The 16,443-nt window shown below is 45.6% G+C and overlaps 1 protein-coding gene across 4 annotated transcripts in view; it reads right to left on the bottom strand.

The window, feature by feature from the left end:
- LOC140730544 (utrophin-like) overlaps positions 1-16,443 on the bottom strand; it is a 460,763-nt gene that overhangs the window by 243,359 nt on the left and 200,961 nt on the right. For all 4 annotated transcript variants that reach the window (XM_073051151.1, XM_073051153.1, XM_073051152.1 and 1 more), the window contains one exon: positions 3,762-3,934. In XM_073051151.1, the coding sequence (XP_072907252.1) occupies positions 3,762-3,934 (173 nt within the window). The remainder of the gene's footprint in view (positions 1-3,761; positions 3,935-16,443) is intronic.

Below are 16,443 nucleotides of genomic sequence, written 5' to 3' on the forward strand. Positions count from 1 at the left end.
CTGGGCAAGGTTGAATGGAAGTCCTGCAATTGCCCATGCTGCAAGTCTCCCCTCTCCACGCCACTGATGTTGTCCAAGGGAAGGGCATTAGGACCCGTACAGCTTAGCACCGGTGTCACCGCAGAGCAATGTGTGGTTAAGTACCTTGCTCAAGGGCACAACCCTGCCTCAGCAATGAATTCCATAGTTTCAACACCTTCTGGCTGAAGAAATTCCACTTAATCTCTGTCCTTCAATTCTGAGGCCATGCCCTCTGGTCCTAAACTCTGCCACTATTGGAAATATCCTCTCCTGTCCACTCTACCTGAGCCTTTCAATATTTAGCAGGTTTCAGTGAGATTACACACACCCCCCATTATTCTAAACTCCAGCAAATACAGGCCCAGAGCCATCAAATGCTCCTCATATGTTAATCCTTTCATTCCTGTGATCAGTCTCGTAAACCTCTGCCAGACCCTCTCCATATGGTGCACCTTTTCTTAGATATGGGGCCCAATCTTCTCACAATACTCCAAATGTGCCTGAACAATGCTTTATGAAGGTTCAGAGTTACATCCTTTCTTTTATATTCTAGTCCTTTTGAAATGAATGCTCACATTGCATTTGCCTTCCTTACTATAAGCTCAATTTGCAAGTTAACTTTAGGGAACCACAAGTCTCTTTGCACCTCCAATTTCACAATTTTCTCACTATCTAGAAACACTCTATGCCTTTATTCCTTTTACCCGTGTATGACTATACACTTCCCAACACTGCATTCCATCTCCCAATTTCCCCCATTCTTCTAACTGTCCAAGTCCTCCAAAAGACTCAAACACGAGGAAATCTGCAGATGCTGGAAATTCAAGCAACACGCACAAAATGCTGGTGGAACGCAGCAGGCCAGGCAGCATCTTTGGGAAGAAGCACAGTCAATGTTTCGGGCCGAGACCTTTCATCAGGAATAATTGAAAGAAAAGATAGTAAGAGATTTGAAAGTAGGAGGGGGAGGGGGAAATCTGAAATGATAAGAGAAGACAGGAGGGGGTGGGGTGAAGCTAAGAGCTGGAAAGGTGATTGGCAAAAGGGATACAGAGCTGGAGAAGGGAAAGGAGCTCCAAAAGACTTCCTACTTTCTCAACACTATTGTCACTATCTTTGTATCATCCACAAAGGTGGCTGCAAAACCATCAATTCCATCATCCAGATCATTGGCATACTGCATAGGAAGTAGTGGACCCAACACCAAGCCCTGCGGAACACCAGTAATTACCAGCAGCCAACCAGAAAAAGGGTCTTTTTATACCCAGTGTCTTCTGCCAGTCAGCCAATCTTCTGTTCATGCTAGTATCTTTCCTGTAATACCATGGGCAATGTCAACCAATTGCTTTATAATCAGTGTAATTACTTTACTGATCCAAATCCAAGCTCATTTTATTTGATTATTTTTAAATTGCTTTTAGTCAGTTTCAGATTTCATTTAAGTATTCCATTAGGTGCATATGAAATACATTTATCAATTTTGAAATTCTCCATAAGGGAAGCACAATATGATAAAGTTTTGACTTCACAGTGTCATTCACTGCTGCACAGAGGAAGAAATCAATCATCTCCACTTAGCCCTCAGCTTCCTTTGAGAGGACCAACACACACAGCTTAGAGCAAAGTGATACCATAAAAGCCACACACATAATCCATGGCATTGATTTTCAACCACTTAACTGTTATGGTAACAAAGTTCCTTTGTTGATGTTTTCTGTAGAATAAACATTAAAAACTCAATCACTACAGATATTCCTACATTTACAAATGCTCACTACTGACTCATCCTTGACTCTTTGGAGCACCTGGCTGAGTTACAAATCTACTTTTCACTTTAACAAAGTTGCGCACTATTCGCTGACCACAGGAACACCCATATTACATTTCAACTCAACTTCAGGTTTTGAAATCTCACTTAAAAGTTTTCCACACTTTCATGCAGCCACTGCTCAGTTTACTTCAGAAGCAGAAGTAACAATGACTTAGCAAATGCAATCTTCCCTCCCTCAGACTGCAAATTCAACAGCAAAACACACAAAATGCTGGAGGAACTCAACAAGTCAGGTAGCACCTTTGGAGGGAAATAAACAGTCAATGTTCCAGGCTGAGACCCTTCATCAGAACTGGTAAGGAAGGCGGCAGAAGCCAGAATAAGGAGGTTGGGGAAAGGTAAGGTATGACGGATGGGGGAGATATTACTGAAAGTTAGTGAAATTGATGTTAATGTCATTAAGTTGGAGACTATCCAGATGTTGTTATGCCAACCTGAGTTTGGCCTTATCATGGCAGCAGTGGAGATCATGGACAGACAAGTCAGAACGGGAATGGAAAGTTGAATTGTAATGGGCAGCCACCCGGAAACCCTGCCTCTTGCAGGATTTACAAAGTGGTCCCCCAACTTGCATTGGAACTCACAGATGTGGGGGAAGGAACACCAAGAGCACCAGGTACAACAGAAGTGCCACCTCACCTGGAAGGATTGTTTGGAGTGGTGAGGGAGGTGGTGTAGGAGCAGGTATGGCCTAACTTGCTGAGTTCTGTGTGTTGCTCTAGATTTCTAGCATCGCTTGTGTTTACAGTAACAAAAGCCCTCTGCTGAAAGCATTAACAGAATTTAATTTGAAATCTATCCCAACAACAGAAATAAAAGTAACACATTTGTCAAATGTCAGCACACGGTTACTATAAATTAAACATTGGTCTATAGCTTGTTGGCCAAGTACAGTATATGAAACATTTCTTTAGTTCATGACATAACAGAGATTACATCTTTCAAGGTTTAAAGGATCTTATGTTCTGATGAAGAGTTACAAGATTTGATGCAAAACTATTATCCTCTAAATTTGCTGCACTGCTTAAGCCCTTTTGGTCTTGGTACTTGGCATCTTTTTCAAGTTCCCAAAAGGTCTGTTTAGCGAATGACCAAAGCTTCATTTCGACAGTTTAGTGCAACTCAGATCCTCAACTTATATCAGTGCTTTCAGTTAACTAGCTTTGCATTCTTCAATAATACGTCATGAAAAGAAGCCTTCCAGCCCATGTCATCCATGCCAAAAATGGCGATCACTTAGCAAGTCCCATTTGTTTGTATTTGGCCCACGTGCCTCTATACACGTCCCATTACTTACCCAAATGTCTTTTAAATGTTGTTATGCCTGCCTCAAGCTCTTCCTCTGGCAGCTCACTCCATATGCACACCACCCGATGCATGAAGTTACCCTTCAGATCCCTTTTACATCTTTGCTTCTCACCTTAAATCAATGCACTCAAGTTTTTAGCTCCCCTTCAGCATGAAAAAGACTACACTTAGTTGCTGATGCCTGATAATATCTAATGCCAAAATAATTTTCTGTCAGCAACAGAAGCTGCAAGCAAATGGTAATAAATGTAAAATCCTCCCTGTCAACAAAACTGCCAAATACTTCCACTGATGTTTTCAAGGCACTGTGGCTCACAAGCAATTTGCTGCTTATTAGGATTATGTCCAAACTCACTTTCAGGAACAACACTGGACCCAAGTCACTGAAAACAACAGGATTTGAATGTGTCTCCAGATTATTGTTCCAGGCCTCAGGATCACCAATCCAGTAATGTCAGTGCAATGTTCCTACGTGAAACACACTTAAGTCATTACGATTTGTGATTAAATTTTTCATTACATCTCTTACGCGATTTAGGTATTGGGAAAACGCAGAAATAACTCTGCCGATCTCATGCCAGCTAATAATAGCACATCCTACCTTTTGCGATCATTGTACGTTCTGTTCACTTTGTCCCATAATGCATGGAGCTGTGTCAGTGCATCACCGATTTGTACAACCTCAGCTGCAGAAGCTTCAAGTAAGGCATCAGGCTGATTCTCATGGATGTCCTCAATTTGCTCACTGAGTTTCTCCAATGTGTCTTTTATATTCTGTGAGAGATACCAGCAATCAGTCAACCCAAATACCACTGGATCATATTTTAATCTATGAAGGGGTGACATTTTTTAAATACAAGGATTTAATAATAATTGCAAATATTGCAACCAAATCTAACAAGAACACAAAATAAAGTTAGATGACCTCTAGCTCAGAACAACACAATGCCATCTGCCCAAGACATATTTTTCACAATTGACTGCTCCAGGCATGACACATCTGACAAATAAGTTCAGAATGCTGGCTTTGTAATTTAGTCTCTGGTAAACTCACTGTCACTGCAGTAAGAGGGACACGAGACCTGGTTCCACATTGCAACCAAAAGTAATGCAGTAAAATACGACAAATTCTTTATGAGCAGCATTTGTGCAACAAAATATCAAATTCAATCACACATTGAACATCAGCTCATGCTTTCAATCAAAGAAACAAATGTGCATAATATGCAAGAAATGCCAATTATTTCCACACCTTTCTAACTGCAGAGGTGTAAAGGCAGCAATAAGATTTACAGCAAATTCAACCTCACCATGTTATCCCCAAGTTATAAGCAGCACACACAAATGGTGGAGGAACTCAGAAGGCCAGGCAGCATTATGGAAAAAAGCAGTTTCAGGCTTGAAACGTCGACAGCAATTTTTTTCCATAGATATTGCCTGGCCTTTTGAGTTCCTCCACCATTTTGTGTGGGCTGCTTGGATTTCCAGCATCTGCAAATTGTCTCTTGTTTGTGATCCCCTGGATATAGTTTGCTTATACCATTTCATAAGCACAACAACATAAAGGCATTCAATGTGTACTCCAATAAACTAAATCAAACCCACTTTTATGTCCAGCCACATTCGATCTTTGTGAAGAAAAATCTGGCTTTGCACTTAGCCTAATAAAATCAATTACTCTATCGCAGTCATTAAATATGGATTCTTCTGCAACACAATGAAACCAGAGACCACCAATCAAATGTATGCTTTGTTAAGCATCTTAAAAATGATTTCCTTAAAAATGCTGACTTTTCTTCCCAGTAGTTCATAAAAAAAAGCCCTTTTCAAAGGCATCATCGTACGTGTTTAATCATAGCTCTTGGCTTCACAACACCACTATTTCTCTGGTCTGACGACCGGCACTGGTTTTCTCAATAACAGGCAACAGATTTGCTTGCAACATGAGTGAATCTGCAGATGCTGGAAATAAATTTAAAAAAACACGAAATACTGGCAGAACTCAGCAGGCCAGACAGCATCTGTGGAAGGAGGTAATAACGACGTTTCGGGCCGAAACCCTTCATCAGGAGTGAAGTAACATGGGATGGTGGAGGGGGGATAAGAAGTGGGGGGAGGGATAAAGTAGAGAGCTGGGAAGTGATTGGCTGGAGGGAAATGGGCTAGGGGGAAGGTGGAGAGTTATGGGAAATAAAAGAGAAAGAAAGGTAGGGCTGGGGGGGGGAGAGATTATAGTGAGAGGGGAAAAAGAGAGAGAAAGAGAACCAGACTAAAATAATAGATAGGGATGGGGGTAAGGGTGGGGGGCAGGGGTATCAACGGAGGTCTGTGAGTTGAATGTTCATGCCGGCAGGTAGGAGGCTACCTAGGCGGGAGATAAGGTATTGCTCCATCGACCTGCATGTGGCCTCATCTTGATGGTAGAGGAGGCCATGGACAGACATGTCGGAGTGGGAGTGATCTGTGGAATTGAAGTGTGTGGCCACAGGGAGATCCCGCCACTGCTGGAGGACTGAGCGCCGGTGTTCAGCAAAACGGTCTCCCAGTCTGTGGCGGGTCTCCCCAATGTATAAATGGCCACATCGGGAGCACCGGATACAGTATATCACCCCAGTTGACTCACAGGTGAAGTGGTGCCTCACCTGAAAGGACTGTCTGGGGCCTGGGATGGTGGTGAGGGAAGAAGTGTGGGGGCAGGTGTATCACTTCTTCCGTTTGCAGGGATGAGTGCCCGGAGGGAGGTCCGTGGGGAGGGATGGGGGGGATGAATGGACAAGGGAGTCACGTTGGGAGCGATCCCTGTGGAAAGCCAAGAGTGGGGGGAGGGGAAGATGTGGCTGGTGGTGGGATCACGTAGGAGGTGGCGGAAGTTATGGAGGATTATGCATTGGATCTGTAGGCTGGTAGGGTGATAGTTGAGGACCAGGGGGACTCTAACCCTGGTGGGCTGGCGGGGGGATGGGGTGAGGGCGGAGGTGCATGAAATACAGGAGACGCGATGGAGGGCAGAGTTGATAGTGGACGAAGGGGAGCCCCTTGCTTTAAAAAAGGAAGACATCTCCTTTGTCCTAGAATGAAAGGCCTCATCCTGAGAGCAGATGTGGTGGAGGCGGAGGAATTGAGAGAAAGGGATAGCATTTTTGCAGGAGACAGGGTGGGAGGAGGAATAGTCTAGGTAGCTGTGGGAGTTAGTAGGTTTGTAGTAGACATTGGTGGATAGGGTGTCTCCAGAGATAGAAACAGAAAGATCTAGAAAGGGGAAGGAGGTGTCGGAAAGAGACCAGGTGAATTTGAGGGCGGGGTGAAAGTTGGAGGCGAAGTTAATGAAGTCGACGAGCTCAGCATGCGTGCAGGAAGCAGCACCGATGCAGTCATCGATATAACACAAGAAAAGAGGAGGACAGATACCGGTGTAGGCTTGGAACATAGATTGCTCCACATGGCTGACAAAAAGGCAGGCATAGCTAGGACCCATGTGGGTGCCCATGGCTACACCTTTAGTTTGGAGGAAGTGGGAGGAGCCAAAGGAGAAATTGTTAAGGGTGAGGACTAATTCCGCGAGGCGGAGAAGAGTGGTGGTAGAGGGTGACTGGCTGGGTCTGGAATCCAGGAAGAAACGGAGAGCTTGGAGACCTTCCTGGTGGGGGATAGAGGTATATAGGGACTGGACGTCCATGGTGAAAATGAGGCAGTGGGGGCCAGGGAACTTGAAATCGTTGAAGAGATGTAAAGCATGGGAAGTATCACGGGCATAGGTGGGAAGGGATTGAACAAGGGGAGATAAAACAGAGTCGAGATAGGCAGAAATGAATTCAGTGGGGCAGGAGCAAGCAGAGACAATGGGTCTGCCTGGACAGGCAGGTTTGTGAATCTTAGGTAGGAGGTAGAAACAGGAAGTGCGGGGTGTGGGAACTATAAGTTTGGTGGCCGTGTATGGGAGATCTCCCAAGCTGATGAGATCGGAAATGGTTTGGGAGACAATGGACTGGTGCTCCCTAGTGGGGTCATTGTCCAGGGGTAGATAAGAGGAGGTGTCAGCGAGTTGTCATTGTGCCTCCGTTATGTACAGGTCGGTGCGCCAGACGACAACAGCACCCCCCCCCCCCCCCGATCAGCGGGTTTAATGGTAAGGTTGGGATTGTTGCGGAGGGAATGGAGAGCAGAGCGTTCAGAGGGGGTAAGGTTGGAATTGGAGCATGGGGTGGTGAAATCGAGACAGTTAATGTCCCGACGGCAATTAGAGATGAACAGATCCAGGGCAGGGAGTCCATGAGGAGCAGCAGGGTTGGAGACGGGAGAACGGGTCATCGGTGTGGGTGGGAGAGTCCCTACCGAAGAAGTGGGCTCAAAGACGGAGCTGGCGGAAGAAGAGCTCCACGTCCTGGTGCACGCGGAACTCACTGATGTGAGGGCGAAGGGGGACAAAGGTGAGGCCCTTACTAAGGACAGAGCGCTCAGCCTCAGAGAGAGGCAGGTCGGAGGGGATGGTGAAGACCCGGCAGGGTTGAGAGCTCTGGTCCGAGAGGGGTGGGAGGCTGGTGGAGTCAGCAGGGAAGGGGTGGGGGTGAGAGGAAGCTGAAGCCCCCCGAGGGCCCGGGAACTGGTGATTGAACCTCAGGCTCGGAAGGATCAGATGGCAGCGTGGTGGTGGGGGAAAGGGAGACGGCAGCGTGTGGAGGTCCAGCTCGGAGGTCAAGGCTGGGATCTAGCGAGCTGGTGGTGGGGAGGGGGGAGCTGGCAGCACGAGGAGGTCCGACTGGAAGTTCAAGGCCGGAGTCTCTGAGGGAGTGTGCATGGCCGTAGGAACCCGCGTTGGTGGTACTGGAGTCAGGGCTCTGAGGGGGTGTCCATGGCCGTATTTGCTTATTATGGTAAAACATTAAACCATCGAGACACAGAACTGAACTGCTGAAACACCAGGTCAGCTCCCATGCAGCTAGAATCTAATTTTAAAGCAGTTTCAACAATGTTCTATATCTATTTTCTGTACTGAGGTCAAAGCTTTAAAACCTGTGATACTTGTGGGTCAATTTTACAGTAAAATGTAGGCTTAGTATTACGTTTCCCCCACCTCTGTGACACTTATTTTATATATATTATCTTTAAATTGTGGAACAAGCATTATCTTTTCAAATTCAAAGTCACACAAAGCTTCACTGCCTCCCTCACCAATTTTGTTTTCACAGAGACTACTCTCTATCAATCACTGATCTGCTCATCACTCCCTACCCTCTCCTTTCCCCTGAAACTGTAAAGGCTACAACACTTCTCCAACATCAATCTCCATCACCACGACCCAGGGAGCTAACCATGCCTTCTGAATGACGTAGAGGTGAACATGCGCTTCTCCCAATCTGGTCTGTTACATTATATGCCACAGAGGCGACCTCCTCTACTTCAGTGAGACCAAATACAGACAAGGAAACTGTTTAGCAAAGCATCTGCACACTCACACTCTCTCTCTCTCTCTCTCTCTCTCTGCACACTCACACTCTCTCTCTCTCTCTCTCTCTCTCTCTCTCACACTACAACCAGCAGCTGGACCTCCCAGTTACATGTCATTTCAACATCCTTCCCACTTGCACACGAACCATTTGCCCTTGGCCTTCATCACCGCCACAGTGAGATCAAACACAAGCTGCAATAGCAACAGCACCACTTCATATTCCACGTAGACAGACTACAACTTAATGGTATAAACATTGGATTTTCGATATTAACGCAACCTACATCTCCTGTGTTCCTTTCCCACTCCCACCTGTCCTCCAGGGCTCTCTCTCCCTCTATTCATCTTTTCTATTCTCCCCACCCCTCACCATTAACGAGTCTCCTCACCCTCTCACAACTCACTCGAACTGCTTATCACTCTCATACTTATCCTGCTGGGTTCACTTTCTGTCCCCTCCTCAACTTGCTTGCATCTGTCAATCATCACTCCCTTATCCGATTTCACCAATCACCTGATTATAATCACATCACCCACAAGCATCCACCTCTCCTTTCTTGCTCCCCTTGCCTATTTCAACTGCCTCCATTTTTTTCCTCTCTCCTCATCTGCTTCCTACCCATCACCTACCAGCCTCTGTCTCTTCCTTCCCATCTATTCATTCCTATTGTATGCAGTCGGACCTGACACAGGGCCTCACCCCAAAACATGGATCACCCTTTTGCCTCTACAGATGCTACCCGACACAGTGAGTTCTTGAAGCTGTTTATTTTTGACTCCAGATTTCAGCAGCTGCGTTATCCTGTGACTCCTTGCTTCACACAAAATGAGCTGGGACCAATGTCTGAGAAATCAAACAGGTAGGGCTACAGCTAAGCTTTTAAGCTAGATATTGGCAGGAAGGATCCCCATGATTAATTTAGGAACTCAAAGAGAAAGAATAATGTAACGGTGCAAGGCAGCAAAATGGATAGTGATGAAAGGCAAACATGAGGAAATCTGAAGATGCTGGAAATTCAAGCAACACACACAAAATGCTGGTGGAATGCAGCAGGCCAGGCAGCATCTATAGGGAGAAGTGCTATCGACGTCCCATTCCCATTCTGATATGTCTATCCACGGCCTCCTCTACTGTCAAGATGAAGCCACACTCAGGTTGGAGGAACAACACCTTATACATCGGCTGGGTAGCCTCCAACCTGATGGCATGAACATTGACTTCTCTAACTTCCGTTAATGCCCCTCCCCTTCTTACCCCATCCCTGATATATTTAGCTTTTTCACTCTCTCTCTGTCCATCACTCTGCCTGTTCTCCATCTCCCTCTGGTGCTCCACTCCCCCTTTCTTTCTTCCTAGGCCAACCGTCCCATGATCCTTCCCCTTCTCTAGCTCTGTATCCCTTTTACCATTCACCTTTCTGGCTCTCAGCTTCACCCCACCCCCTTTGGTCTTCTCCTATCATTTCGCATTTTCCCCTCCCCCTCCTACTTTCAAATCTCTTACTATCTTTCCTTTCAGTTAGTCCTGACGAAGGGTCTCGGCCTGATACGTTGACAGCGCATCTCCCTTTAGATGCTGCCTGGCCTGCTGTGTTCCACCAGCATTTTGTGTGTGTTGCTTGGATAATGATGAAGTTGGGGATGGGACAGAGACCATAAACATAAAAATACACCTGTAACAAGAAGCAGGAAAACAGTCTTTACACGGATGCAAACTGTAGTTACAACACAACAGATGAATTAAATGCACTGACAGAAATAAATCAATATGGTCTAATGCTCACTTTTAAGACATGGCTGCAAGACAATCAAAGCCAAGACCAAATATTCCAAGACACTGGATACTTCAGAAGGATTGTGGGAGAAAGGGGCAGAAAGGAAAACGTGTGTGTGCCTGTGCGCTTCTTGGTAAGGCAGGGCGAAGATTTGTTCTTGGAGAATGAGATGAGGATAGTCGCACAGGGTTACTTTGACTCAGAAGATCAAAATGCAGAATCAATCAGGGTGGAAATAAGTGAAGAATCAACCAGTGTGAGAAGCTGGAGACACAACTTTCCAGGTTTCTAGAGGTGCAGTTAGTTTTGTATTAACATCACATCCTGTAAGAAAGCTGTGTTTGTATCATTTCCTACGTGGATTAATTTGGATTCAACTTCAAGCATGCAGTGGAAAGACATCCATCTCCACGCTCTCTTTATTTGCTCATGAAGCAGCAATATCTGAGAGCCTAACAACTTCCAGTTTAAGATAGCACTACCAAAGGTGTTTGGCAGCTTACTGGTGCTTTGAAAGCAAAGAAATTCAATTGAAAACATTAGTAATAACATTCTTTTGGAAATAAGTTGTGGTAAACTATCACTGCAATCAATGAAGAGACAAGGCAAAGCAAATTCGGGAAATGTACCCTGCAAAATCACTTTGGAGTTGGAGCAGACACACATGTGGAGTTGGAATCATGCTGACTGGAGTGAATGATTCAGAGAGGAGGCGACAAAGCAGAGGAGTTCCAATGCCCATCCAACTAACCCTGGTGCGATGGTGGGTCGCTCCAAGTGCTGCGCCAATTTAGAGATGTCAAGAATGGCTTCTTCAGCAGCGGAATCCAGGTCCAAAAGAATCACTGGGCGACACATCCTGGACCCCGTGCGAATCGTCGCGGTGCAGCCTGGGCCCTAATGCAAGGCACAATCCACTGCTTGGACAATTTAAACGCCAACCCAGGTAGACTGAAAAGGCAGGGTGTTGAGAGCCAGGCGAGGTTGGATTACTCTGGGTGCTGTGCCGATTTGGAGAAGGCGAGAACAGCTTCTTCAGCTTCGAAATCTAGGCCCGAAGCAAATCACTGGGCAGTGTGTTGTAGGTCCGGAACAATCACTGGGCAGTGTGTTGTAGGTCCGGAACAATCACTGGGCAGTGTGTTGTAGGTCCGGAACAATCACTGGGCAGTGTGTTGTAGGTCCGGAACAATCACTGGGCAGTGTGTTGTAGGTCCGGAACAATCACTGGGCAGTGTGTTGTAGGTCCGGAACAATCACTGGGCAGTGTGTTGTAGGTCCGGAACAATCACTGGGCAGTGTGTTGTAGGTCCGGAACAATCACTGGGCAGTGTGTTGTAGGTCCGGAACAATCACTGGGCAGTGTGTTGTAGGTCCGGAACAATCACTTGGCAGTGTGTTGTAGGTCCGGAACAATCACTGGGCAGTGTGTTGTAGGTCCGGAACAATTTGCCGCAGCAGAGCACGGGTCCCAGTCTGAGGTACTAGCTCTATATTCCAGGGGGTTCCTCTGTCTGTGCTACTAAGGCTGTAAACTGTACGGTGATTTGCCCACTATTATGATGAACTGAATACCGAGGCTTTGGACCTACTCCAGGGATTTGAATCTAAGGACTCAATTTGGCTCAGAGTGCTCTGTCATTGCTCATTTCTGTTGCTTGTATGATGTGGGTTTTTCTTTTCTTTTCTTTACTGTGCACATTGGGGGTCGGTCTTTAATTTTTTTAAATTGGGTTCTTTCAGGTTTCTTGCTTTGCGACTGCCTGTAACAAACAAATCTCAAGCTTGTATAATTTATACATTCTTTAATAATAAATGTACTTTGAATCTTAAGTTTTGTTAATAATGGCAAAAATTTAGTAGATATGCTTTGAAGGAAGTATTAGATTTCTAACTTATCGCTATTGAGATATCACTGCACCACGTGTTTATGTTTGTTTACATGCCACAGTTATGGAGTGCTTTGTTTGTGTGTATTACCTTGGTTAACAATGATTGTGAGAATAATCGACAGTATTAGTATATTTAGTTGCACAATAATTCTGTATTGAATTTAATACATATTTTACTTAACTTTCTGTAGTTTCACGAATAAGATCTCATTAAGAACCCTGAAGGAAGCTTCCGTCTTAGGAGATTTTTGAGAAGGTGTTTAACTCGCTGCATAGCTTCGTACACAAGCACTGCGAGGGCAGTAGAGTGAAAAGATCATTTGTCTTCAAAGGCACGGTCCACAGACTGAAGATGCATCTGAATGCCACTATCAACAAAGTCACCTTCTGTCCCAAGCAACATCGATCACCAAGACCTAGATATCAGGTCAGAACGTGACGCATCCATCATGTCTTTATGGTGCTCGAGCGTGCCCACAATTATCATGGCTCCAGCATGAACTCCCAGCAGAGCTGAACCACCAAGAATAAGAGCAGCTTATGCTAAACACGAAGTTGGAGTGCAAACTGAGAAAGCTCACGTAGACATGGAGAGAGCATTCGAACACCAATCTCAACCAGATTTAGGCAAGCTAGTATTCTGTCACTCAGAAAATGATTACAAGTTGGCACCTTCCATTGAAGATGAGGTCTTCCTTCAAATCATGAACAAAGACTTTAGCAAAGATGAGTCAAACAGTTGGATAGCTCTCTTTCTTTTCCACTCTCCATGCAACTTCTACCACACAATACAATGCCCTCAGTTGACTCATGTCCATCATTCATACATTAAGAAGGAAAGCAGAAATGAAAGGTCATTACAAAGAGCTCATGGAGAGACTCTTCAGGAACAATCATCCTGAGTTAGAGCCTCCACCAGATCCCAATGAAGAAAACTAGTATTCGCCCAACTTTGGTAGTTACCAACCCCAGAAACCTGCGTAAGTATGAAATGTCTTTGATTCAAGTATGCAGTTCAAAAGCATATCATTGAACAATGTGCCTTTGTGGGGTCCAGATGTCAATAACAGACTGCTCGGGGCTCTCATGCACTTTAGAAATGAGTCCGTTACAGTGATAGCTACATCAAACAGATGTTCCATGGCTTCCGAGTGAGAGAAGATCACGGAGACTACCGCAGATTCTTATAATTTCATAATGATCAAACTGGACAATGAGATTCTGGAGTACTGCATGAGGGTGCATATATTTGGTAACTGCCCTTCACTGGCTGTGGCAACCTATGGCTTAGAGGACAGCAACCGAGGGAGAGAAGGAATCTGAGACTGAAGCACAGAGGTATAGACAAAGACCCTTATATGTTGATGATGGTCTTAAATCATCTTCTGGTGCAGAACAAGTAGTCAACATGCTGAAAGCAGTGTAAGACACAGAGGCACAGTCTAATCTCAGACTGCACAAGACGTAGACCAACAGTCTGCAGATGCTGGAATCCGGAGCACAAAATGTGCTGTAGGAACTCAGCAAGCTGAACAGCATCTGAGATTGCTATGGGATGGCTGACATTTACTGACAGTCAGTAGATAAAGCGCCACTGTTACGTTCCCCAGTAACCGGGTAATTTACCTACAAAGATAGATGGGTCCGCTGAGCCTGGTGCTACTATTTTCAAACGTTTTATTTATAAAGGGGCACAAACGTATGGTTAATACAAAACATTCAGATCATATACATCGTCAAAACTCAATCTAAAGCATAGGTGTAGCAATAATCAATCAAAAATGAGCTCTATCGTTGTCTAGGGGTTGAACGATTTGTCCAATTGAAATATAAAAGTCTCGCCAGTTCATGGATGCTTTTTGCCGCTTGAGGGACCGCTGCGTGTTCACGGGTTGGATAGAGAAAATAAACTTGCCAGCCTTCTGGACTCAAAGCGTGAGATCGAGAACGGGAGTTCCTCGTTGTCAGTCCGAAATCCTTTTCGGACTTATTAGCCACTCGATTCCCTAGCTAGGGGATCCAAATCACCTAGCTCGTGGCTTCCGAGCAGCTTCCCGTTATTACGAGAGGGATGAGCGATGGTGTCCGTCTAGTGCGTCGCTGGAGTACCGCCTACAGCAGTCTCCTTTTTATCATGGCTGGCAAGATTTGTAAATGTCAATCAAGGTAGGGTGAGGCCATCCCCACACCACATTGCCCGAGGGTGTCCATGTCCCTGATATCTGGCACGTACTATAGAGTTGCAATTCACACAGGTGCCTCTAAGAACAATGGTCAACTCAGTGGCATTGTCTCTCATTTCCTGGGTCCAAGACCCGAATTAATAGCGATCTTGCGATTCTCTTGAAGGAGGGGGCTGAGGTCATGACACCACTCAATGAACAAGTACTAATAGTAGCAACTTTGGAAGGCAAACTACAAATCAAAAAGTATTGCTCTTGTAAAATTAAAATGCTATTGGAGTAAAAGTGGGTGATTTAAATTTTCGCATTGATCACACAGTTCAAATTAGCAAACTGTGAGTAACAATTTCATAGAGAATACTTGGGACAGTTTCTTCAGTACGTTGTGGAACCAATGAAGGAGCAAGCTACTTCTGATTGGGTCACTTGAAATAAGACAGGATTAATGTCCTCATGAAAGATTCTCTAGGTACAGTGATCTAACATAACACAGTTTCAGATTCACTCTGAAAATTACAAATTCGGGACTTCAATAAAACTATCAAAACACAAAAACAGAGTTGGAAAAACAGATTAGAAAATGGAATAAAAACACAAAATGCTGGCAGAACTCAACAGGCCAGACAGCATCTATGGGAGGAGGCAGTGATGACGTTTCGGGCCGAAACCCTTCATCAGGAGTGAAGTAACATGGGATGGTGGAGGGGGGATAAGAAGTGGGGGGAAGGATAAAGTAGAGAGCTGGGAAGTGATTGGCTGGAGGGAAATGGACTAGGGGGAAGGTGGAGAGTTATGGGAAATAAAAGAGAAAGAAAGGTAGGGCTGGGGGGAGAGATTATAGTGAGGGGGGGAAAGAGAGAGAAAGAGAACCAGACTAAAATAATAGATAGGGATGGGGGTAAGGGTGGGGGGCAGGGATATCAATGGAGGTCAGTGAGTTGAATGTTCATACCGGCAGGTAGGAGGCTACCTAGGCGGGAGATAAGGTATTGCTCCATCCACCTGCGTGTGGCCTCATCTTGACGGTAGAGGAGGGCATGGACAGACATGTCGGAGTGGGAGTGGTCTGTGAAATTGAAGTGTGTGGCCACAGGGAGATCCCGCCACTGCTGGAGGACTGAGCGCCGGTGTTCGGCGAAACGGTCTCCCAGTCTGCGGCGGGTCTCTCCATTGTATAAATGGCCACATCGGGAGCACCGGATACAGTATATCACCCCAGTTGACTCACAGGTGAAGTGGTGCCTCACCTGAAAGGACTGTCTTGGGGCCTGGGATGGTGGTGAGGGAAGAAGTGTGGGGGCAGGTGTAGCACTTCTTCCATTTGCAGGGATGAGTGCCCGGAGGGGGGTCGGTGGGGAGGGATGGGGTGGATGAATGGACAAGGGAGTCGCGTAGGGAGCGATCCCTGCGGAAAGCCGAGAGTGGAGGGGAGGGGAAGATGTGTCTGGTGGTGGGATCACGTAGGAGGTGGCGGAAGTTACGGAGGATTATACGTTGGATCTGTAGGCTGGTAGGGTGATAGGTGAGGACCAGGGGGACTCTATCCCTGGTGGGCTGGCGGGGGGATGGGATGAGGGCAGAGGTGCGTGAAATACGGGAGATGCGATGGAGGGCAGAGTTGATAGTGGACGAAGGGAAGCCCCTTTCTTTAAAAAAGGAAGACATCTCTTTTGTCCTAGAATGAAAGGCCTCATCCTGAGAGCAGATGTGGCGGAGGCGGAGGAATTGAGAGAAAGGGATAGCATTTTTGCAGGAGACAGGGTAGGAGGAGGAATAGTCAAGGTAGGAATATCAGAATAAGCTATGGCAGGTAGTAGAGATACTTTGGAATTCTCAGCATTGATTGATACATGCGTTGATTCTGTTATGGTTACTATTGTAAAGATTTTGTTCAGTATGTTCTTAAGAAAATGAATCTCGGTTGTATATGGTGACATATTTGTATTTTGATAATAAATTTACATTGAACTTTTGAACTTTGAGCAAC

The sequence above is a fragment of the Hemitrygon akajei genome, chromosome 7 (assembly GCF_048418815.1).
Source record: "Hemitrygon akajei chromosome 7, sHemAka1.3, whole genome shotgun sequence".
Taxonomy (NCBI): Eukaryota; Metazoa; Chordata; class Chondrichthyes; order Myliobatiformes; family Dasyatidae; genus Hemitrygon; species Hemitrygon akajei.